The sequence below is a fragment of the Vombatus ursinus genome, unplaced genomic scaffold (assembly GCF_900497805.2).
Source record: "Vombatus ursinus unplaced genomic scaffold, bare-nosed wombat genome assembly UNPS02014810.1, whole genome shotgun sequence".
NCBI classification, from domain to species: Eukaryota; Metazoa; Chordata; class Mammalia; order Diprotodontia; family Vombatidae; genus Vombatus; species Vombatus ursinus.
The window spans coordinates 20,364-44,125 of NW_020954588.1; the positions used below are offsets into that span (position 1 = coordinate 20,364).

The 23,762-nt window shown below is 52.6% G+C and overlaps 1 protein-coding gene across 3 annotated transcripts in view; it reads right to left on the bottom strand.

Moving 5' to 3' along the window:
- LOC114053188 (mannan-binding lectin serine protease 1-like) overlaps positions 1–23,762 on the bottom strand; it is a 97,704-nt gene that overhangs the window by 12,874 nt on the left and 61,068 nt on the right. Inside the window, exons 9-11 of one of the 3 annotated variants that reach the window (XM_027876078.1) lie at positions 22,790–22,927; positions 21,527–21,601; positions 7,041–7,175 (exon numbers count right to left, since the gene is read on the bottom strand). In XM_027876078.1, coding sequence (XP_027731879.1) covers positions 7,041–7,175; positions 21,527–21,601; positions 22,790–22,927 — 348 coding nt within the window. Of the gene's footprint in view, positions 1–7,040; positions 7,176–8,863; positions 11,357–15,025; positions 15,148–21,526; positions 21,602–22,789; positions 22,928–23,762 lie in introns of those variants that run through there. The other 2 variants (XM_027876077.1, XM_027876079.1) reach the window with 2 other exon arrangements.

Consider the following 23,762-nt stretch of genomic DNA (forward strand, 5'->3'; position numbering starts at 1 on the left):
TTCTTTCTTTCTTTCTTTCTTTCTTTCTTTCTTTCTTTCTTTCTTTCCTTCCTTCCTTTCTTTTTTCCTTCCTTCCTTCTTTCCTTCCTTCCTTCCTTCCTTTCTTTGACTAGGCACTTGGGGTTAAGTGATTTGCCCAGGGCCACACAGCTAGTAAGTGTCAAGTGTCTGGGGTGGGATTTGAACTCAGGTCCTCCTGACTGCAGGGCTGGTGCTCTATCTACCTAGCTGCCACCTAGCTGCCTCCTCTTACTGTTCTTTCTGAACCTTGCATGCTTCTCATCACTGGTCTGAGCCTCACCTTGCTGCTGGCCAGATCTGCCCCAAGGGCAGGACCTCCCACTCTGACCCCTGCCCCTCTGGCCCCAGACCCAGGCCCGGCTGACCAGTACCCTCTTCGCTGCCCCGTGGGGCCTAGAGGCCTTCCTGTTCATCTGCCACCCACTACTACTCCTGTGGCTGACGATCCCTCTGCCCCACCCCCCGCCATCTTTCTCTTCCTTTCCCTGCATTAAGCAATCATCTTCCCCGTAGGACCAAGCTGTCTCTAACCCCCACCTCCTTCGGGACCTGGCCCCAAACTAACTTTCCAACTGTATTCAATATAGTTTCCTACACTCTTTGAGCCATCCAAACCTGCCTTGTCTCTGTCCCTCACTCATGAGACTCTCATCTCCCATTCCCAAGCCTTTGCCTTGGCAGTGCTAGATGCCTGGAGGACACTCCCTCCTCCTATCTGCCTCCCAGAATCTCTTCCTTGAAGATACAGCTTAAACACCTTCTGCATGAAGCCTGTCCCAGTGCTCTCAGCTGCTTGCATCCTTCCTCCCACACTGCTGTGGACTTGTTCTCTTCACATTGTTCTGTATCTATCGATGAATGGACTCGTCTTCCCTGATGAGTGAGAGCAGGGACTGTTTCATTCTCCGTATTTGTCTTGCCAGCACCCTGTACGCAGCAGGAGCTTAATAAGTGGGTGTTTGATTAATGAGATACATCCAGTGGCCACCCTTGCTTCTCCTTGGACGGCTCGGCTCTCACTCCCTCCCTCACTCACTCACCCACGCTGGAGGATGTCCCCGATTCCGGCGTCTGAGCTTCAGACTGGGCAACGGTCAGCAAGAGGAGGGGCACTGGGAGAACAGTTTATCCCCACACGAAGCAGCCTGGCGCACATGGTGCAGGGGGCTACAGGAAGCCCCTCTTGTCAGGAGCCTCCTTGGCTTGGCTGGGTCTGTGTGGGGGAGGTCTGACCCGAACTCCCTGGCCCTCAGGGACAGCCCGGACGAGCACGCGTGTGGTCGTTGTCTACATTTCTTACTGAGGGGAATGATCTGCAGGTTGGGGGGGCTCGCTAGCCTGTGGGTGCTCCCTCCCAGATGGCAGGGAGCAATCTGAATCCCTAGCTGGGCTGCCCCCATCCGACTTGCCTGGCTCAGCAGCTCATTATGCCACGTCCATGGTGCTGACGGGGCTTTCTTCTCTCCTTCATGCTCAAGAACGAAGGTTATTAAACACCTACTGTGTGCCAGGCACCATGCTAAGCTCTTTAGAAAAGTGATCTCATCTGCTCCTCACAAAACCCCTGAGTGGGAGGTGCTATTATCCTCTCTTTTACGGTGAGAGTACTGAGGCAAACAGAGGTTGAGGTACTTGGAGGCTAGACTTTAACTTCCCAACTCCAGGCCCACTGCTCTTAGCTGCAAAAACATGGGAGTCTAGAGGCACAACTAGGGTGGTGCAGTCAGGGCATCTGACCAGGGACACAACAAAGAAAGGAGTTATAAAAACCATGCATTAGGAAATGACAGCCCCTGTGATATCCTGGAAAAACCTGGATGGGGGCATCTTGTCCTTCTTGTGCGGCTACAGACTTTGTGCTAAGTCTGGGCATTCAGTGTGGACACTGGCCCTTGGCACAATATTTACCATGGCTCTGGGAGAGCCATAAGTGACCTTGTTGGGGTACGGTGTGATCACCAGTGGGGAACCCTCCACATCCTATTGGGCCAGGAAGGGAAGCGAACTGTCCATGGGGACACTGTGAAGCCAGGAGAGGACAGCTTTCAGTTAGATGGGTGGGTGGTCCCAGAGCTCTTTCTTTGATTAGAGATAAGACAAATCTGGGCATCCCTTGCCAGGCCCGGCAGCTCTGCAGGTGGGCAGAGAAGGTGACACTACATAGCTGATGGGGTGTGATTTCAGGGGCACTGAGAGGGCCTCATGGCCTTCCCAAGATACTTCTCCCCTACAGACCCAACCAGCTGGTTGTACCTAAAATTCTACCATTAGAGGCTCATTCCTTTAGCTGAGGATTTTGTCTCTTGTGAAAATTCAAATCTCCTTGGGATGGGTCCATGCATTAATTTCCCAAGCTAATTTGGCTATTCTGGGGCTGAAAATATATTGATTGGCTAAAGTCCTACGTGCTTATCAAGGCAGGGAGGATTCCAGGTATACGCAATGCTGCCTGGGATCCAGAGGGTGGGTGTGATGCATTTGGACGCTCAAAAATGATCAGTGAGATGTATGATATAGGGGAAAGAGCATCGGTTCTGGTGCCAGGGCTTTGTCACTCACCACATGCGCAACCTTGGACCAGTCACGTAGCCTCTGTGGGCCTCAGTTTCTTTTCTTTTTTTTCTTTTTTGCAAGGCATTTGGGGTTAAGTGACTTGCCCAAGGTCACACAGCTAGTGAGTATCATGTGTCTGAGGCCGGATTTGAACTCAGGTCCTCCTGACTCCAGGGCCGGTGCTCTAGCCACTGTGCCATGTAGCTGCCCCTGCCTCAGTTTCTTAATCACAAAATGGGCCGGATAACTTCCAAGGTCCTATGTGGTTTAATGTTCATGATCTCATCATTCTATTTCTGAAGCATCTCTACATGCTAATTGGCTACTTTGGAGAGATAAGTATCATGGGATTTTAGGCTTCAGTGTCGAGAGACTGTCTCGTTCAAGAAACTGAATCACAGAGCACTTAGGTGACTTGCCCAGCAAAGATTTGAGTGAGGATTTGAACTCGGGCCTTCCTGATTCCAAGTCCAATGAGCTGCTGCTCTCAAATTTTAGATTCAGCAGGCTTTCCCCTACCTCAAATTTTTTTCCCAATTTTTCCTGGAACCCTTCCCCACTCTCATCCCGCCCCACCCCCAGGGCCAGCTGCCCTCCCTCAGTGCCAGGAGCCTCACTTACCTGACTAGTGAGGCCTCACCCGGCCCCCCATTGTAGGCAGGCCCCAGGCGGGCTTCACTTTCCTCCCTACTCCGGGCCACCTTCTCACCAGCTACCTTACTTCCTCTCCTCCCCCTCCAGTTTGGGAACCACGGTCAGGTCAGAGTGGTCATTGCCCCTCCAAGCATGGAGTCAGTCTGCTGCCCGTGGCTCACCCACAATCCCTGTGATTTTCTGGACTAAAGTGCCCTTCCCCAGCACCATTCTCCTGTGATCTCGTCTTTAGAACATAAGCTCTTGAGGGCAGGGAGTGACTTTGCTTTGCTACTTTTGTGCCTAGGTAGGTACTTCCTTAGGTTGCTAGTTCATCCAGGCCATTTGTCCTATAGGACAATGGGAACGTGGTTTGGAGATGTCTCTCTTATACCTCAGTAGCTGTGTGGGTGGTAGATGTGAGGACGCCAGGCCCTTCCCCTACTGCTGTCAATGGAAGTGTGTCCCCAGCACCGAGAGCCCAGTAGAGCCCTGCTTTCTTGATAATCTCTGTGGCCCAAAGCTCAGATCTCCTTCCTCATCCTCCCTGTCCTCCTCATTTGGATCCAGGGCGCCACTGGTGTAGATGCCCTGCTGGTTGACCACTCTCTCTGACCCCCCAAGCAGGGGCTCTGATTGTGTGCCATGTGTGGGCCCCTTGGGCAGCCTGGCAAAGCCTGTGGGCCCCTTCTCAGAATCAGGTTTCTGAATAATTGAAGGAAATATTAAGTTTGGGTTAAAGGTTAGTGAAAATCAAGATGACATTTTTAAGTTCATGGAGCCAAAGAACCCTCCCTTTGCTCCAATTCGAGTCAATCTGGGTTTCAGCTGAGGTAAGGAGGCAGGCCTCATGGAGAGCCCCACAGTCCGGCCTCCACTCTGCAGCCAACTGTCCGCCTGACGCTGGGGCCTGACCACGTCATCAGCTGCAGAGGCTCCTGTCCTCGGGATGATCCACTCTCAAATCCTCCCTTTGGGCTTCAAAGCCCCGGATAGCCCAGCCCCCTTCTGCCCTCCGGGCGTCTTCAGCCTTCCTCCCCCGGAGGGCTACTCTGTCCAGGGCCTCGGTCGTCTCTCCTGACTGTCCTCCATACCTAGAGTGCTCTCCCGCCTCATCTCTGCCTTCTGACTTGCAGGGCTTAATGCCGAGTCTGAGCCCAAACTCCATCTTTGGCAAAAAGCCTTCCCTGGGTCCTCCTAACACTAGTGCCAGCCCTCGGACCCCTTTCCCATTTATCCTGTGCATGTCTTGTTTGCATGGTTTCTCTCCCATTAGAGGCAACTGGTGGGGCCCTGGGCCTGGAGTCAGGGAGACCTGAGTTCAAATCTGGCCTCAGACACTTACTAGCTGTGTGACCCTGAACTCTTTGCCTCAGTTTCTTTATTTGTAAAAAAGGGATAATAATAGCACCTACCTCCCAGGGTTACTATAAGGATAATTAGATAATAATTGTAAAACACTTAGCACATTGCCTGGTACATAGTAAGCACTATCTAAATAAATGTTAGTTATTACTATTATTATTATTATTGTTATTTTTATTGTGCTGGGCCTGGAGTGAGGCCTGAATTCAAATCTGGCACCACACACTTACTAGCTGCATGACTCTGAATAGGTCACTGTTTGCCTCAGTTTCCTTAATTGTAAAGTGAGCGCACCTATGGCCCCTACCTTGAAGAATTACTGTGAGGACCAAATGAGATAATATGCTTAAGAAGCTCTTGGCACATTGCCTGGTCCGTAATTACCATAATAAACACGCTGATTCCCTCTCTCCCTCCCTTCTCCTTTCCCCATTAGACTGTTTCCCCTTCTGTGAAATGAGAGGGTTGGACTCAGTGGCTTTTGGGGTCCTTTCTGACTCTGGGTCTGGGACGCCATGGTCGGTGATCAAGCCAAGCCATGAGGCTGGTCCCTTTCAGCTCCCGGATCTTAACTCATTCTGCTCTTCTGCATTGCAGGGGTCTCTGATTTTGTGGAGGTGGGTGTTCCCTCCCCCAGCGCAGATCCCAGCCCCTCTGCAAGCTGGCGGATTGGGTGGCTCCGTGACCCATGTGGTGATGAGCCCCTCGCCATTTGGTCCTCGGTCGGGACACACAGCTTGTCGCTGACCCTGTCCTCAAGGCCTGGCCTACCGTGGAGGCTGGAGGCTGCTGGAGTCCTCACCCTGCTGGCCTGGCCTGGGCAAGCCCTGCCGCCGCACCCATGCCGGGAGGAGGTGGTAGTGGGAGAGGGAGGTCTTTGGGGATTCCGTGGCATCTCCAATTCCACCACTTGGGGGCTGAGGTCCACGCATCGCTGCTTCAGGGTCGGCTCCACATTTTCGTTTGGGGGATACCCCACAGGCTTTTCTCTTCTCCCTCTCCCTCTTACAAGGACGTCTGAGGGGGTCTAGCCCAGCTCCCTCATTTTAGGGGAGGTTGAGGCTACAGAGGTCCAGGGGTGGGACGCATCCTCCCGCAGAATGATAGTGTAGCAGTGCCTGTCCCCCGTCCGGAGGCTAGGGGATCTGCTTCCTGGAGAACTGTCCTGATCCTTTGTGCTCTTGTCCAGTTTTCAGGGAAGTGACCTTGTGAAAGGTTAGGGGAGGACCCTGGAGCCCGGGGTGCCCTGGGATCCTGACGTCCCAGCAGGCTGGTTTTCAGCCAGACCAGCACAGATTCTCTGAGGAGCTCGGGGCGAGCCTCGGGACTGAGCCGCAGGACCCAACTCTCCTGGCTGAAAGGAGGCCTCAGATGACAGTCTTGTCTGTGAACTTGGTAGGACGAATGCTGCCTCGGAACTAGCTCCGTCTGAGCCCGCTCCCTCCAGATACAGAGGTGGCACAGAAGACTGCCGAGGAAATGATCCTCTTGTTTTCAGTGTACCTAGGAAACACGCATCCCTTCCTAAAAGCTGATTGACGTTCAATGGAACTCAGCCTCTAGTCACTGGTACCTGACAGTGTGTGTGTGTGTGTGTGTGTGTGTATGCGGGCACCGCGCGGGTGCCCACGCGCCCAATGGGAGTTTGAGCCGGTGACATTAGAGAAAGAATTCCCCTAAACCCCTCGGGGTATCTGCTGGTGCCTGAGGGGCAGATGTAGCTGCCCTGACTCTGAGAAGTACCTTCTATATGCTATCTCCTGTGATCCTCACAACAACCCCCATTTTACAGTCGAGAAAACTGAGGCAAACAGGGTGAAGTGACTTGCCCAGGGTCATACCGCTAGGAAGTGTCTGAGGTCAGATTTGAACCCAGGTCTTCCTGACTCCAGGCCCAGTGCTCTATCCACTGCACCACCCAGCTAGCTATGCCTCTGGAATAGTGAGATATTAACTCACACCAATAGGCTTCATTAATACTTAGAGCTGGAAGGGGCCTTGGAGGTCTGATCTGATGATGTCTACTCAACCCCCCCCCCAATTTTGCAGATAAACTGAGATTTCTGGCTTCCTCTAAGTCTTGTCTGCGATGCTCCCTCCTACAGGAAGCCTTCCAGACCCTCCCGCCTGGTTCCTGTTCTTGCCTTGCAGTTACTTATTAATTAATTACGTATCACATCTGTCAGGAGAATGGCAGGTTCTACGTCTTTCATCTTTGGATCCCCAGCATTGGGAACAGAGTAGATGTTTGATCAAAAATTGCTGAATTGGATTAAATTGGGACAAGGTGACAGGGCCTTTGGTCACTGTAGAGGTTGATGGAGTGGAGGGTTTTGGGAGGGTGGGTTTCTCAGAGTTGTTATGATGTCACATAAGAAGCCTCCAACTATGTCCAAGTCAGACCATGGCTTGATTTAAACTGTTCAGGAGCCCCAGGATCAAGTTTCCACCTCCCCGCAACTCCTTACCTAGAAGGGCACCCCCACAGAAAGGCTGCCCATTCTTGAACAGCATGGCGATCCATGGGGTGGTCCCCCTCTGTGCTGAGTGCCCATTGACTATCCTGGCCAGCAGCTGCCTGGAGAACTTGGGGATCCCACACACTGCAGCCAGGGAAGGGAGGAACAGAGTGAGGTTGTTGGGGCCCCCAGTGTGAGAGCCATATTGTGAGAGGAGTGCCCTCCCACGCTGTCAGCCATCCCCACTGCTGACCTGTGGTCTCCAAGAGCTATGTTCCTTTCCCCACAGGATCTCCCTCCCCTTCCCATGAAGAGGTACCACCCCAACACCCTACAGGGAAGATTGTTTCAACCAACAAATTACCAGCCCTCCTCCCATCATCTTCTGCCTCAGAAGGTTAATTCCCATAGGATGCAGTACAAAACACTTAGATCTGACTTTCATGGCTGAAGGCTGATGTTGCTTTCCTCAGTGACCATCCGCTCTTGGGTTCCTCTCCCTCTGTCCCATGCTCACCAAACTTGACTCCCTTTCCCTCTGATAATTGGAACTTTGGGCGCCACCACAGGAGACGCTGCCCATCAGAAATCAAGATTCCAGAGGAGTGTCTGAGCTGATGAATTGCCTGGTAAATGACGCCTGAATATGTCCCGAGTTCATGGCCATTGAGGCAGGTGTAAGTGGGGGGCTATCTCCATTGCCCTGATTTGGCACTGGCCATTAGGCTAGAAAGACCTCCTGCCCAGAACGCCAGCTAGCTGAGCAGTTCAGCAGGGCCAGTGTTACTGATAAAAGAAGCTCATTTACCACCCCTCCTTCTCTCCCCACTCATACCTACAGGATGATACTAATATCAGCAAGGGACAAAGCCTTTCATTTATCAAGAGAGGTTCCACAAGAGCCTTCCTTTCTGCCTTCTATTCACACTAACAGGTAAATAGCTAATACCAAGACCTTTCTAGAGTGCAGGTCTTGAGAGAAGAGAGGAAATGTCCAGAAGGACCAGAAAGGAGAGAAGGGGACTCTGAAAAGAATGGAGAGAGAAGTCTGGGGGGCAGCAGAAGACAGTCTTCACCTACTTCTCCCCTAGCCTGGGGCAGCTGGATGATTCGAGGAAGCTGTGGAGGACTGAGGGACAGCTGCCCCTGGCACCCCAAAGGCCCTCGGTTGGGGTGGAGCCCATGAGTGGCCCCCAGCATCATTAGGCTCCCCATTCAGCAATGACGATTCAGCCTGGGTGGGGCTGGGTCAGTGATGATCTAGGGCTGTGGATCTGCAGTCCAGGCTGCATAAGTGCATCTATGATTCTATGCCAACCTGAAGAGACTCCACTCACCACACCTGCAAGGTGTGTCTAGCCCCCATCTTACGCTGCCTCCCTCTGGATAGAGAGACAGAAGGGCTTTCAGAGGGGAGCTAGGCCAATCCCCTCCTTTTACAGATGAGGAAATCGAGGCCAGAGAGGGGAAGAGATTTGTCCTGGGCTACACAAGTGCTAAGTGGCTGAGCTAGGATTCCAACTCTTGTCCTGCTACTCACTACCTCCTCTACCCCCATGCAGGGGATGTGGAGTTGTCTCCTGGTGGGGGAAGAGGAAAGAAGTTTCATGTCCAGAGTTGGAATCCCGGCTCTGTCACTTCCTAGCTGGGTGACCGTGGTCAAGTCACTGAACTTTGCCATGCCTCAGTTTCTCCATCTGTAAAATGAAGGGGTTGGCTCTGATAACTTGTTAGGCCCCTTCTAGATATTGATCTGTGATCTAATGAGTGAAAAGTCTTGTCACCAGGGCATTAGAAAGCGGTGTCCTAGAACAGAACTGCTACCTGCCCCATTTCTGTTCAGAGGGACTTTATTCCCAACTCAGTCCCCAAGGAAAGGAGGGGAGTGGGAACTGAAGTACCTCACAGACCTGGTGAAGCTTATGCTGTGAAATATAAAATGTGCAGGACCTTCAGCTTGGGCAGAGAGAAGAGTCAGGTACTTGTCACGCTCAGAAGGTCAGCAAGGCGCTTTCCTGCTGGTCTTATGGGAGCCTCCTGCCTATGGTCTCTGCCCGCATTCTCTGGCAGGGGGCATGAGCAGGGAAGCACAGAGGGACCCCTAACCCTCTTCCCACAGTGGTAGCTCACTGGACAGTCTAAAGCTCTGGATTCCTGGAGAGGACTGAGACCAAGGTCAGAAGGACAAACGAGAAATGGGAGACCTGAGAAGAGACACTGGGAGAGTGCATCACATCTCTGCATGCCTTGACCTGAGGCCCCTAGAGCACTCAGGAAGCAGGGGATGGTTCTGAGCACCCATCCTCCCCAGGTAAGAGGGCTGGGCTGGTCCTTGCTCTCGGTGGAGATCAGAGTTGGCACTTTGGTGAGGACTGAGAGAGCCCCACAGGGTATGAGAATCAGAGCCCACTTGGGCTCTGGGAGGCACCTCCAAAGTAGGTTTTCTGGTCCAAACCTCTGATTTTATAGATGATGCTGTCCAGAGGCTTGTGACGCTCCCACAGGTGGTCAGAAGCAGGGACACCAGCAGGACCAGATCCTGGTCCATCATTTCACAGAAGGGTTTGGCAGGAGGCAGGCAAAGGAGATGGAGGATGCTGCCAGGCCCTGAGGAAGAGGTGAACCTTGGCTGCTGGTGAACCAGAGCCGGGGAGGCATCAGAGTTGGCTCCCCACACATCCTCTATTGGCCGAAGTTAACTTTTCCCATATCTGTGTGTAGCTGATTCAGGCTTGGGGTGAAATTGCGCTGGACGGGCCTCTCAGTCCTGGATGCTGCCGGTATCTTAGCATTGCCCAGGGCTGTTTCTGTTTAGAAATGTCCACGAGGGGTTATGCCTGTGATCTTGAACTTTAGGGTGACTTAAGAGAGGAGTGAACTGGGGACATCTATTCCAGCCTGAGTCCTGACCCTCTGAGTCCCATCTGGCTATTCAGGGGCAAAGGCCTACTTGGGGGCATAGGGCCGAGGGCAGACGAGGGGCCTCTAGCTTCCTTTGCTGAATTCTGAACTACTCTAAATGGGTGTCTTGGGAAATCTGGACCTTTGCCCTCCCTCTCCCTGTGTTCTCCCAAGTGGCTCAGAACCTAAAGAACCATTAGATGGTGGAACAGAGGGAAAGTTGGCCCAAGGGCACTGAAAGACCCAAGGACTCCTGCAGGTCAAGGATGACCCATGCTCCAGAATGGGTGCCAAGGGGGTGGATCCAGTGAATGCCCCTGAACTTCTGGGCTTCTGAGAGATCCCATCTGGTTAGAGGAAGGTGGGCACTCGGGATTCTGATTGCCTGTCTGCAGAGGAAGCCCAGCTGGGAAGGGCATGGAGTGATGCGGTGGGGGCGTGCCATCTTGTTTTGCTCATGGAACCAACCAAAGGAGGAGAGGAGAGAAAACTTCCCAGGACCAGCTAGGACCACTGAAAGGCCGGGAGGGGGCTTCACCGCTCTGCCTCCACTTCCACATCCACCTGGCCCTGAGGGGAGCCCAGCTGGGACCACACCCAGTCCACATAGTTGGAGACTTTGGTGTAAACGCCATACACCTGTTTGCTACCACACTCTTCAGGGCCGCCCCACGACACAAGCCCTTGGGCCACCCAGCGCTGACTCTGAGGGTCCTGGATGACAAAGGCTCCCCCGCTGTCTCCCAGGCAGGTGTCTTTGCCCCCTTCATAATATCCTGCGCAGAACATATTCTCTGTGACACTGTAGTTGCCGGATCGGGACTCATAACTCGCCTTACACTCCGCGTGAAGGACCACCGGCAGCTTAACGTACTGCAGGATGTCCGACAGGGTGCGCATGCCACTGCTGATGACCTCGTCTACGGTGACATTGGGGTTGGAGATGCCCCAGCCGGCCACCAGGCCCAGGGTGTTGGGCAGCGGCCCCTCGGGCTCTGGTCCGGGCAAGCAGACGGGCATGATGTGGGGCCCCAGGGGCACGGGCTCCCTCAGCTGGACCAGGGCAATGTCGTTATTGTAGTTCTGGATGTCAAAGTCGGGGTGCAGCATCACGCGGGCCACGGTGCGGTTGACCGCGCCGGACTTGTCCCGAACATCATGCAAGCCCAAGTAGACAGTAACGTGCTCCTTGGAGACGGGGATGACGGTGTTGTCCCTTCGCTGGGACCGCAGCACGTGGGCCGCCGTCAGGACCCAGGACTCTGAGAGGAGGGCCCCGCTCCCGAACCACTTGTCGTTGGGTACCCGGGAGGTGTCTTCCACTACGATCAGAGCCTGCCAAGGGAAGAAGCCCGGCTCAGCGTTCCGGCCCCCGATGATCCTCTTGACCAGGGCGGGCAGGGAGTGGGAGGGCTGACCACACACTGTAGGAGGGGAGAGAAGGAGAAGCGAGAGAGACAGAGAAACCAGATCACCAAAAGCAGACGGGGAGCGAGAGCGCAGCGATGCCACACCGTCCATAGATTATGCCACCGTGAGGGGTCCGGCTAGCCTCTGTAGTTGCCCCCTCCCTTCCCGGGCTCGGGTCCTCTCCTCTCCTGACTCCACATCAGTAAAGGGATATTTATTGTTTCTCAATCGTTTGAGAATGCTCCAAGCCATTGGAGCATTGAGCGATGGCAGGAAGCAGTGGGGCGGGGCCACGAGGACCCCTAAAGCATCCCTTTTTCCTTTTAAAGGCATTTCCTTCAGACTTAATTTTGGGGTAGACTGCCTTCTCGATCATGGGCTGCATTAGCCCAAATTACTCCTGAAGGCAGAGAGTGATTCATTTTATCTGTACTACCCAAAGCTTAGCACAGTGCTGAGTACACAGTAAGTATTTAATTGCCGAGTATTACCGAATCGAGTTCAACGGCATTGCACCGAGTTAGGTTGAATAATAGGGTAGGGACCTCGCAGTCCCTGGGGAAGTCAGGTGAGGGTACCTGGTATTTCAGAGCTGCCATCTTTGGGAATGGAGTCAGAGGATCATGGTTCACACATGGCTTAATTTTAAGACCAAGGATTTCAAACTCTGCTTTCTGCACCTCTCTTTCTAGAACCTCCCTGCCTTGTGCCTTCCCCTCTGAGGGGTGCACCTTCCTTCTACTCTGTATACATCCTGTATGTGCCTAGGCATTCGTGTTCTCTCTCCTCCCTTAGACTGTGAGCTCCTTAAGAGCTGGAATTATTTTTTTGCCTTTCTTTGCATCCCAAGTGCCTAGCTCAGTGTCAGACACATAGTAGGTGTTTAATAAATGCTTGTTATTGAACTGATTCTGACTCAATCCAAATGCAAGAAAAGTGATCTTTGGCAAGGAGCATTAGCAAGAGTAGCAGGGCTCTTGGATGCTAATCCTAGATGTTAGACATTCTTCTCCCCCTTTTCCTGGTACCTCAGTTTCTCCATCTGTACATGAGGGAATATGATTTCCCTCTCCCATTTCTGTTTCTCCCATTCTCAGGAGCACAAATGAGAAAGTATTGGCCAGTTTCTTTCACTGCCTCAGACCAAGGGGTTCTAGAAATGTGTGTGTGTGTGTGTGTGTGTGTGTGTGTGTGTGTGTGTGTGTGTGTTGGAGATAGAGGGGGCCTTGGAGTCAGGTTGAGTTCTGGGTTTGCCTTGTACATCTGTGTGACTTTGGGTAAGTCACAGGACCATAGCTTTTGAGACAGAAGGGATATTCGAGGTCATCTAGTCCAGCCCCTTCATGTTAGAGGGTGGGCCTCAGTTTCCTCATTGGTGGCTACTCAGTGATCTCTCAGGTTGCATCCAGTGATGTCTCTGTGAGTCTGGAATTCCAGGCCCTCGGATCATGCCAAGCCACACGCTTCCCGCACCCCAAGGGTGGTTCTGAGCATATGCCACATCTGGCATCAATATTTCAATGACACACTCATTTGGGGCTACTTATGTCCTCCCTGACATTGGGTTGGGTTAATTGGAGCCATTCCTTATCTCAGGGAGATTTTTCAGACTGAGTAGAGTATATGCCCCTTGAGGGCATGACCTGTTTAATTTTTCTCTTTGGGTACAGTGCCTTGGCCTTGAATTTTTTTAGTTCAGATCTGTGATTTCTTTAGTGTCTGGCAGGTGGTAGGTGCTTAAAAAATGCTTGTTTGTTGGGGCACATTACTCCTAGTAAGGAAATTCCCTTTATCAATGCAGAAGGGGATGCTCTGATCAAATGCTGGCTCTGACCTTAATAGGGTTTTAGAGTTGCCTGGGGCACTGAGAGGATGACTTGCCCAGGGTCACATAGTTGGTACAGGACAGAGGAAGGACAGGGCTTGAACCCACAGCTTCCTGACTCTGAAGCCAGCTCTCTGGCTTCCACTCCAGTAGTCTGCCTCTTGCCTTATATATACATGAGGTGCTTAATAAATGCTGCATATGACTACAAATTAAATTGAAAGAGAGTGGTCTGATTGTGTTCTGACAGGGTGCGTAAGACCTGAAAAATGCAAGGGAAGCCTTCATAGAAATTAAAAATTGAAAAGTCTAACCAAAACACTCTCACCCTGGCCCCCTCCATGCCCTCCAACACTGAAGTGAATGATGGTAATTGTAATAATAAACTTTGATTGGATATAGATACACACTTTGAACTTGCCACGTGGGATGTCACGGGTGTGATACTGCAGTGCTCAGATTGCAGGTTGTCATGGGCCACAGCCCTCCAAATTCTGCCGCTTTGTGTCTCTAAATTTAGCTGGGCTGCTTCTCAGGTGGCAGACGCTTGGTCTGGAGCTGAGCTTGTGCGGAAGGCCCTTCCAGCCTGGTAGGGGTCATGCTCCCCTGGTGTAGCCTGTGAAAGCCCTGAATAATTCTAACGTGGAGACGGGGTTCACTTGATCATGGAGATTGGGTTTCATAAACGGCAAATCCAGGGCAGACGGCTGACATTTATCTAGTGCTTTAAGGTTAACCGAGAAATAGACCAAGAAATGGCTTCAATCAAATCCTCATTTGTAAAAGGAGAAACCTGAGGCACTGGGAAGTGGTTGGCTCATGGTCGCAGTGGGAGCGCTAGAGGGATTCAGACCCAGGCCACTGCTGACTTCAAGTCCAGCTAGAGCTCACTTGCTCAAACTGAAATCAAACCAAGGAGTCTCACGTTTACCAAAACACATTCTTGTTAACTTTAAAACGATAACAACAACAAAACTAACTCCTTAACTTAAAAGTTTGGTAGAAAAACAAAGAAAAATACTTTACTGTGTTTAGTCCCAGATTCAGATTTTTTCTCTGTCCTTGGGAAGCTTCCTCCTTCCAAACAAAGACCTGACAGATTGTTCTGGGCCCTGATCTCTCTTGGGCTGCCCCATGGCTATTTGACGCTCCAGTTTCTAATCCCATTTATATTTTGGCAGAGGGGATGTTAGCTAAGTCCAAAAAACATGGGCTGGAGGTGACTGCTGACACTGTTTTCATCATTCCAAAGAATGTGAGAAGGCTAGCTAGCCTGGGGCCTCTTTGTGTACACAGGTAAATCTGAAATACAGAGAGGAAGACATTATCTAGCTAGCCCCAGTGAGCTCAGGTCTTCTGGTCCAGCTGTCTCCACCCTTGGTGCAGACCATGCCATCCAACTTGGCTAACCCACACTACCTAACCCGTGCTTGTGTGCATCTGTTAGTTTGGGTCTGCTGGGTCCCTGATTAGTGAGGCATGCCTTAGTGACTAAAGCAGAGGACATGCAGCAATATTATATGAAAATGGCATCTCCTATTGAGTGAGGAAAGTAACTAAGGAGGCTTGACAGAGAGACCTGGAGGCCAGACACATAAGCTTGCCAGGTTTCAGAGAGCATGCTTGAGTGTGAAGGTGGGAGAATGGAGTCTCCTGTTAATATAGATGCAATCAGCCAATTCCATGTGTCTTATTGGGGAAGGGCATGCTGAGGGGTGGAACAGCCTTCTTGTTGGGCTGATGTGGATACTGCACTCAATGGCCAGGGCAGGGGGAGGTGGCATAATCTAATAGCAATGACGTCTGGGCCCTTGTGTGAGCCATCCATCATTGCTCCCGGGAGCCCCGCGGTACCTTTTGGGGAGGAAGGGTCTTAGCAAACAGCTCCGCTGAGGAAAGCCCCAACATGCACATGCCCCAGCTGACGTCCTGGCACCTGGTCCCCTTCCCAGAGAGGGATGGTCTTCCAAATGGCCCCAGCTGATGAGAGAGAAACTCAGACAACTCATCCCCTCTTCCAAGTCCTGGGGCTCAGGGCTCAAAGGTGAGTCCTTGGCAAACCAGTGTCCTCCTAGCATCCCATTCAGGTCTCTGTCTGCCGAAGTGCCAATGGCCTGTCCCTCCCTCACACCTGGGCCTTCTGATTCCCTTAGAATTTTTTCACAGATTAAAAAGCCTCGGAATTTTTTTCTGGAAGCTTGGAACGGAAAACCATTTCCGGGCCTAATGGGTTTCAGCTGTTCCCTTCCTTAGTGCCAGCAATGTCCCAGAAACACATTTTTGATGCCCAGCAGGGGGCTTCTGTCACAAGCACCCCAGTCAGATGTTTGCTGGCCTTTGCTGGAGGCCTCCAGCCTGTCTCTGTTCCCTCCCCAATTATAGACCAGCCCACAGGGCACAGGATTCATCCTCGGGCAGTCTGGTGCTGACCATTCATCAGCAGTTATTGGGTGCTGAGCATTTGATTTGGTCAAAGCCATGCATAGCTGGGTCTGATACGAACATGGATGGAGCATTTGGCTGGCACGTCTTCCTTTCTCCTCCCTCCCAGACCTATGTTCGCCCTTCAGATCTCTCTCATGCCACATGAGGCTTAGCATTCCAAGTCCTTCCCATTCTGGGCCCAACCTACCTTTCTAGGCTGTTATACTGTCTTCTCCTTCCTGTCCCCTGTACCTGGCCAGAATGACCTTCTTTTCCCATAGTGACCTTGCATTTTCCAGGCTCCATACCTTTGCCTTGGCAGTGCCCTCTGCCTGGAATACATCCCCACCTCACGTCCACCTTTCAGAATCTTGGGCTTCCTTCCAAGCTCACCTCAAACACTGACTCCTAATGGGGCCTTTCCTAACCCAGGAACTGTGGGCTCCTCTCCTGAAAAATTGGCAAATTTATTTTGTATGTCTCCTCTCTTCTTTTATGTGTATGGATTAGATGGAGCCGTGAGCAAAACCTAGAAGATGTGAATTCCGATCCTGCCTCAGACACTTGCTTGAATTGCGACCCTGAACAAGGCTCCATCCATTCCTTCATCTGTAAAATGGAGATAAGAACAGCACCTCCCTCCCAAGGTGGTTGTGAGGATCTGACGAGATGACATATATGAAGTGTTTTGTATACCTCAAGCATCACATAAATGCACATGTTATTATTATTCTCCTTTTGTCTTCGGACCCCTGGTACCTAGCCCAGTGCCTGAAATACGAGGATGGGGACTGGGCCTATTATTCCATTAGTTAAGGGAGCTCCCTGCCGAGGAATCTTTCTCTACGAGGAGGGGTTGGCACCTCCAGTCTCAGAATGCTTCCTGGGCTACCTGGAGGTCAAGCAATTCACCCAGGACCATTCAGTCAGTTTGTGCAGAGGCCAGACTTGAACGTGGGGCTTCTTGGCTCCAAAACCAATTCTATCCACTGCACTGGAAGCACTTAAAAAGGCCTGTTGATTGATCCATTAAATGATGGCACCTTGGGTAATTATATCAACCTGGAGGCCCTGGGGATGCCTGGTGTTTGTCCAGGCAAGGGCCTGCCTCCAGGCACTCCCAGTGGCTGCATTCACTAGTACGCATCCTCATCCTCACAGTGTGGAGAAAGTATCCCTCCAATCTGGGTGCCATCTTGTTTGTTCATAATGCGATGGTGGTAGATTTGGTCCCTTCATTTTTGTCTTTGTAGCCCTGGTGCTTAGCACACAGTAGGGGCTTCATCAACGCGTGTTCTGTTGAATTGAATTGTATGATTCTGTCTCTGAGGATGTGGCAGGAGCTGGGTGTGCTCCTCCTGATGGCCTAGGGAGATGTAGACCCCTGTCCTAGAGTAGGGGGAGAGTGGCCAGGGTCCTGACTCCCAGATACAGGTTCTGATCTTTAACCCATACTAATTAATACAACTACTACCACTACTACTACTAATATAGCACTTCAAGGTTTGTAAAGCACTTTTTCATATTTATCTCTGATCCTCACAACAGTCCTGGGAGGTAGATAGTGTTATCATTTGTTCCCATTTTATAGATGAGAAAACTGAAGCAGACCGAGGTTAAGTGACTTGCCCAGGGTCACACAGCTAGTGGGCGTCTGAGGCCGGAGTCCAAGTCCACTGCCACCTAGATGCTGCTTTGTTCGCAGCCCGGCTAGGTCAGTAACTCTCCATGTTAGTCTGTCCCTGAGGCTCCGGGTAGTTCTTGCTTTTGCTCTGATACTTTCTCCCTGGATGAGAGCTGCCTCTGTAAGCTTCCCTCTATGTCTCTGACAACTGCCCCTGGGAGTGGGCACTGGCCAGACATGAAGGGGGTTGGAGAAATGGCCTCTTTTCTCCCTCTTCCACAATGAGGACACTAGGTCTAACAGTGTTCACTGAGTTGAGTGAATCTTTTCCACTAGTCTCAACCTGCATGTGTCAGGGACATAACTAAGGCGGGACAACTGGGCTATTACCTCAGGAAGCCAAAATCTAGAGGGTGCTGACCACGTACTTCAAACCCCAGCCCTACCCTCTTACCCTTGGACTCCCCGTGCTCCTTCCTGCTCAAATCCACTGATGGCTTCTGTACTTTTAGATCCAGTAAGCCTATGATCCCTCACAGCTTTGAACCCAAATGCTCACTAGTCCCCCCTGGCTCTACCCCGCACCTCTCTGGCACAGGTCAGGCCTAGAGCAGCTTAGAACCCTCTGGGTGCCCTTGGGTGCCCTTCTTCTCACCCAGTGCTTGGCCCCAGGTAAGTCCCTTTCTCCCCTACCCCCAAGCACACACACACTCCCCTCCAGGAGCAATCATGCCTTGGGGTGCTGCTCAGTGGGCTGTGGGTCAGCTTTCTGGGCACACTCAAGGCTGTGAGCAGGGATTCTTTGAGAAAGGCCGGTGGCTTCAGAAGGCCAGGCCTCCCCGGCTGTTTGACAGGCAGCCTCTGGACTGAAAGCAGAATTCCTGGGGCGCCGCCGGCCAAGGACAGTTACCCTCCCCCATCCTTCTGCTCTTCCTAGTGATCGATTGATCAGTCAATTGGGTCCGTGTCATGTGGAAGAGGATGCACTTTGCCCTGTTTGATGCCAGGGAGGAGAACCAGGAGCCCCGGGAAGACACTGCGAGGGAGATGATGTAGGCATGAGATCAGGAAAGGCTGCCGCACAAGCTGGGCTGCTCCAGAAGGGCAGGGGTGACCTTGGCATGAGGGGACCTTTCCCCATTGTTGGAGGTCTTTGAGCCATGGCAGACGCTTGGTGGAGAAAGGGACTTTTGTTCATGTTTGGGGTGGATGCGCGGGCCACTGAGGCCTCCTGCATCTATGAGATTTTGAGATGGGAAGAGAGGCTTGAGATGTTCTAGGCCTGAAAGCAGGTGAGGCCCATTCAGCCTGCTGTCCTATGAGCGCCAGCCACAGTGGGCTTCTGTCTGCTCCGCAGAGAAGGGAGCCTTTGCCCCCCCTTCGCCTGCCCTCTGGGTGCTGAGAGGCCCCTCTACACAGGGCCCTGGTTCCCACCTCAGGTGGGGTCCCTCTTCCCTGAATGCTCTCACTCCTGACTCTTGCCTCAGAATCCCCAGCTCCCTTTAAAACTCCTCTCAAGAGCACTTCCCATATGAGAAGCCTCTCCCCATGGCCACACCTGGGCTCCTCCCATAATGCTTTGTATGTATTAGCATATATTAGCACTCACTTAATTGTGCATTTGTTATCTGCTCTTGATAGAAAGAGAGCTTTTCGAGGGCAAGGCTTTCCTGGGCATCCCCGGCGTCTAGCCCATGCTGCTTTCGAAGGAGAGGAGGAAGGAAAGAGGGGAGGAGGCTCAGCTTCTGACTGATGACCGTGGGCCGGACCCGGCCCAGGCCTCCCTCCACCCAGACGCTGTTTGGGAAAAGCAGGGGAGCCGGAGCAGCTTCCCAAAGGAAGGCAGGCCTGGCCAGTGGCTGAGGTCTGGGCCCAGAGCAGGGCTGAGCTGGCCAAGCAGTGGCCAGAGGTCTGGGCCCAGCCCCTCTCCCTTCCTTTCTGGTGATTCACCGAGAGCCTGGAGGCAAACAGCTGTCCTTGCAGAAAGTGGAGCTCAGGGATTGTGGCCTTAGGGGTGGGAAGCGTGACCATGATGAGGCTGAGGAGGGAGGTGACAGGCTCGAGCCTGTCCTCCACCCAGGTGTGCCGACTGACTGACTGACTTCGGGTGAGACGCTGGGACAATGAGATACTTCTGGTGGGAGGCACTTGAGATGAGGGAGGGACTATTTGGGCCTTTCTTTGTGTCCCCAGCACTTAGCACAGCACCTAGCACACAGTAGGTGCTTAATAAACATTTACCGATTTGACATGACCTCCTGTTCAGAGGTAGTTTGGATTTACCGCCCCCTGAGGCCCTGTCCAGCTCTGAGATGCTGATTCCCTAATCCCATTGGCCCGAAGAAAACTTTTTAAAAAAAGAAATGAGCAATAGAACTTTATCCCCCTGGCCCGAGGAAGCCTGGGAGTCACTTAGCTGACGCCGGAGGCTTTCCCATTGATTTACAAGAGGCGGCTGTCCTTATTCTGGCACAGAGTCTCAGAGCTGGAAGAAACCCCAGAAACATCTTTTCTTTTCTTTCTTTCTTTCTTTCTTTTTTTTTTTTGAAGCAATCAGGATTAAGTGACTTGCCCAGGGTCACACAGCTAAAAGTGTCTGAGGTCAGAGTTGAACTCAGGTCCTCCTGAAGAAGCATCTTTTCTAACCAATTCCTGGGTAGAAATGCCTTCAGACACCTGGTCCCGTGAATCTCTCCAGTCCTAATCCACTGTCCAATGGCTCAAGTACAGTATTGCCTAGCTGCCCTGGCTTGCCTTGAGCCCTGAGAGGCTTAAGTGACTTACCCAAGGTCACACAACAGCTAGTGAATGTCTGAGGCAGGACCTGAACCTGGGCCTTCCTGATTTTGAGGTCTGGCACTCTATCCTCTCTCTCTGCTTGGAGTGTAACAGGTGCTAACAGTTACTGAACCAAGGCACGAGCAGATGCCTAGAAGACCCTGGGAGACAGCTTAGGGCTCCTCGCCTTGCCCTGCCCTGCCCTGCTCTGCCCATCTCCACGCCCAGCCAGGGCAGGCAGCCTCCCCAGCTGGGTAGGACATGCCCTGCGTGGCCAGGGTGCAAGGCAGAGATCCCAAGGGGTCTGGCCAGCTTGTGTCCCTCAGGGTGGTCCAGAAGATGGCTGAATACTAGAAAGGGATATCTGAGGTCACCAAGCACAATGTCCTGGTTTTACAAATGGGGCCCATAGAAGTGGGTCACACAGCCAGTGAGGTCTTCCTGACCCCAGCTCCACCCTGGGGCACCACAGAGAGTATGGAGCAGAGGCCCACAGCAAGGGCGTGAAAGCTCTCAGGGAGAGCGAACCACCAAGGTCAGCACTGTCCCTCTGGATGGGGGCTGGTCCTTCCAGCAGAGGCCCTTCTAACTGGAATCTGTGTCCCAGGACAGCAGCCCTTCGGCCCAAGGGAGGGGGAGGGCCTGCAGCAGGACCTCAGTCAAGGGCAGGTCTGCTGCCAGAGGGCAGAGGAAGGAGGGGAGGATGGGAGGGAGGGGCCTTCCTCTGGCACCTGGACAGCGGGCAGCCGAGCTCAGGGAGGTGAGATGGGAGGCTTGGCTGCTTTTGTCCTGGAAGCTGATATCGTCACTAAAGCAGATCATCAGAGTCACTCGGCACATGATGGCTGTTCTCTGAGCTCACTCCCTGCAGAGGTCTTGGTTCCTGGGGCCTCTGCGGGGAGAGTGCTCTGAGAGGCCTGGCCCAGCCCAGCTCAGTACAGCTAAGGAGGCTCAGCCCAGTAAGGCCCAGTATAAAAAGAGTTCAGTCCAGCCCAGCCTAAGTCAGCCTATTCTAGCCCATACCAACCCAGCCCAGCTCAATACAGGTAAGGAGGCCCATCCCAGTAAGGCCCAGTATAAAAGTAGTCCAGCCTAGCCCAGCTCAGCCCAGCCCAGCCCAGCTCACCTTAGCCCATAGTAAGGCCCAATATAAACATAGTCCAGTCCAGCCCAGTCCAGCCCAGTCTAGCCCAGCTCAACCCACTAAGGCCCAGTATAAAATAGTCCCGTCCAGCCCAGCTCAGCCCAGCCCAGCCCACTTTAGCCCAATAAGGCCCAATATAAACATAGTCCAGTCTAGCCCAGCCTAAGTCAGCCTATTCTAGCCCATACCAACCCAGCCCAGCTCAATACAGGTAAGCAGGCCCATCCCAGTAAGGCCCAGTATAAAAAGAGTTCAGTCCAGGACAGCTCAGCCCAGCTCAGCCCACCTTAGCCCAATAAGGCCCAATATAAAGATAGTCCAGTCCAGCCCAGCCCGGCCCAGCCCAGTCCAGTCTAGCCCAGCATGGTCTGGCTCTCCTGGTGAGGTACCTGGTAGACAAGTGGGCAGTTTTCTCCCCAACTCTCCATTCATCCAGAGGCCTTGGGCCTCACAGGTGTATGTGCCTAGGAAGAACCGAAATAATAGATGAGTAAAGAGAGAGACAGAGACAGGGAAGGGGCAGAGAGGGGGAAATAAAGGTAAAGAGAGAGAGGAGAAGAGGGGAGAGAAAGAAAGGAGGGAAGTGGAGAAGGAAGCCGAGAGACAGACAGACAGACACACAGACTCTGGGGCAGAGATAGGAGCATCCCAGCTCCTACCTTAGAGATCAGTCCAACCCCTCACTTTGCAGACAAGGAAGCGCCAGGGGTAGTGAATGTCAGAGGCAGGATTTGAATTCATACCATCATACCTGCTATAACAATAATTATCCAGTAAATACCAGCACCTGGCTCCTAGAGTTGTCAGGATCACATGAGATGATGGACATTTAAAGCATTTTCCAACCCTTACAATGGTATGTGAATGGTAGCTATTATTATTACTATTATTGTTATTATTATTACCTTATTTAACCCACACATGAGCCTGAATGTTAGCTACAATACGCTCAAAAAGGGATATTCAGACACTGCAGCCTTCCAGGCAAAGGCAGTCACCCTACGGGAGAGATCTCCTTCTACTGAGGGGCAGCTCTCCTTGTTGGGTCCGGCTGAAATTGAGCCCACCCCTGCCCTCTGGGGCTGGACAAAAGAAGCGTGAGCCCTCTGGCACGCCCTTGAAGATGGCGGAAGCACGTCCAGAAGTCCTCTCTTTCCGGGTCCTTTCTCCTTCCCGGTCCCTCTCTGAGTTTCTCGCCTGGATAGCGCTCTTTCTCAGGGTGGTGGCCCAGAGAAGGCCACAGTGTCTCGGTGGGGCTGCTCACGCCGACCCCGCTTCAGTGACACCCAAGGAGGGCAGCTGCACGGGACCCCACGTCCCACTTTCGGCTCTTCCTGAAGAGCGGTGAGAAGCAGCCAGACATCAAGCTAGAACAGAGCTGGGTTCAAGACCTGCCCCTGATCCAGACTTGGCTGTGTAACCTTGGGTAGTTCCTACACCTCTCTCTGGCTTTAAGACTAGACCTGTATTGTTGGAAGGAGCCTGCTTTAACCAGTGAAGTCGCTTTCCTGAACAGGCCAATGAAGGGTCTGGGGAGTCACATCTAATGGGGGTGCTCAGCCCAGGAGTCTCCTCACAGAGAACGAATTGTATTGGAATGCCCGTCTCCGTCTCCCCCCACCCTCAGAAGCCTGCCCGAGGGGAGCCCTCACCTGTGATGTTGGGAAACAGCTTGTAATAAGGCAGCTGGCAGGAGTAGCGGACCTCGGACTTGTACGTGGTGACGTTGTTCTTGGTGGCGAAGGTGACGCGCCCGTGCTCCAGCTCTGTTGGGGTGCTGCAGTCTACAACTGAGAGACAAGAGAATCTGCCGTCGCCTCAGGCCTGGGGATCTCCCCCATCCCTGGCTGCCCATGGGGGAGGGGAGCTGCTCGCTCCCCCTAAAACACTGCCATCCCCAGGTCCCCGAAGTCACATCAGCGAAATAGCCCCCCCCAATGTTCCGCTTGCCTTAGGCATCAGAACAGTGACTCTTGGGGCCACGTCCGGCTACACTGATGCTCCACTCTCCTCCCGTTCTTCCAGCCTCAACCGCAGAACGAGTCAGAGTCTAGAATGGGAACCCCCAAATCTAATTCTGATCAGGCCTGCGTGATTAGTTATCTTGGCCCAGGCAGGAGGAAGCATGGGGAGAAATCCCGATACTGCCTGGCCTTGCTTTCAGAAGGCTGGTGGCTTTTGGAACTGACCCCAGGTGGCCCCTCTGGCTTGGAACATAATGGGTGGGGGAGGGAGAAGCCCTTGCTTCTATGGAATGAGTAGTTTGTTCTGCTTGGAATCTTGGGGGTGCAGGAGGCAAGGGCTTCCCATGCCAGCATCAGAGGACCTTCTTTTACTGTTCCTCTGTCCCTTGTTTTGGGGGGTTGTGCCTCATTTCTGGAGAGCCTCTGAGTCTGGACCCGTATTCCTTCTTCCTGACTCCTTAGAATCCAACTTTTGATATCACAGATGGGACCCCAGCCCAGTGTATGGTAGGGCCATTTCCTGGGGCTGTGGCCTGGAAGGATGGGAAGAGGAGGGACCTTTGCAAAATTGTGTTTGGGGGCTTAAAATTTAAATGTGACACAAATCTGTACTCTCGAAATCCCTCGTAGATTTTCCTAGTCCAGAGGAAAAAAAAAACCC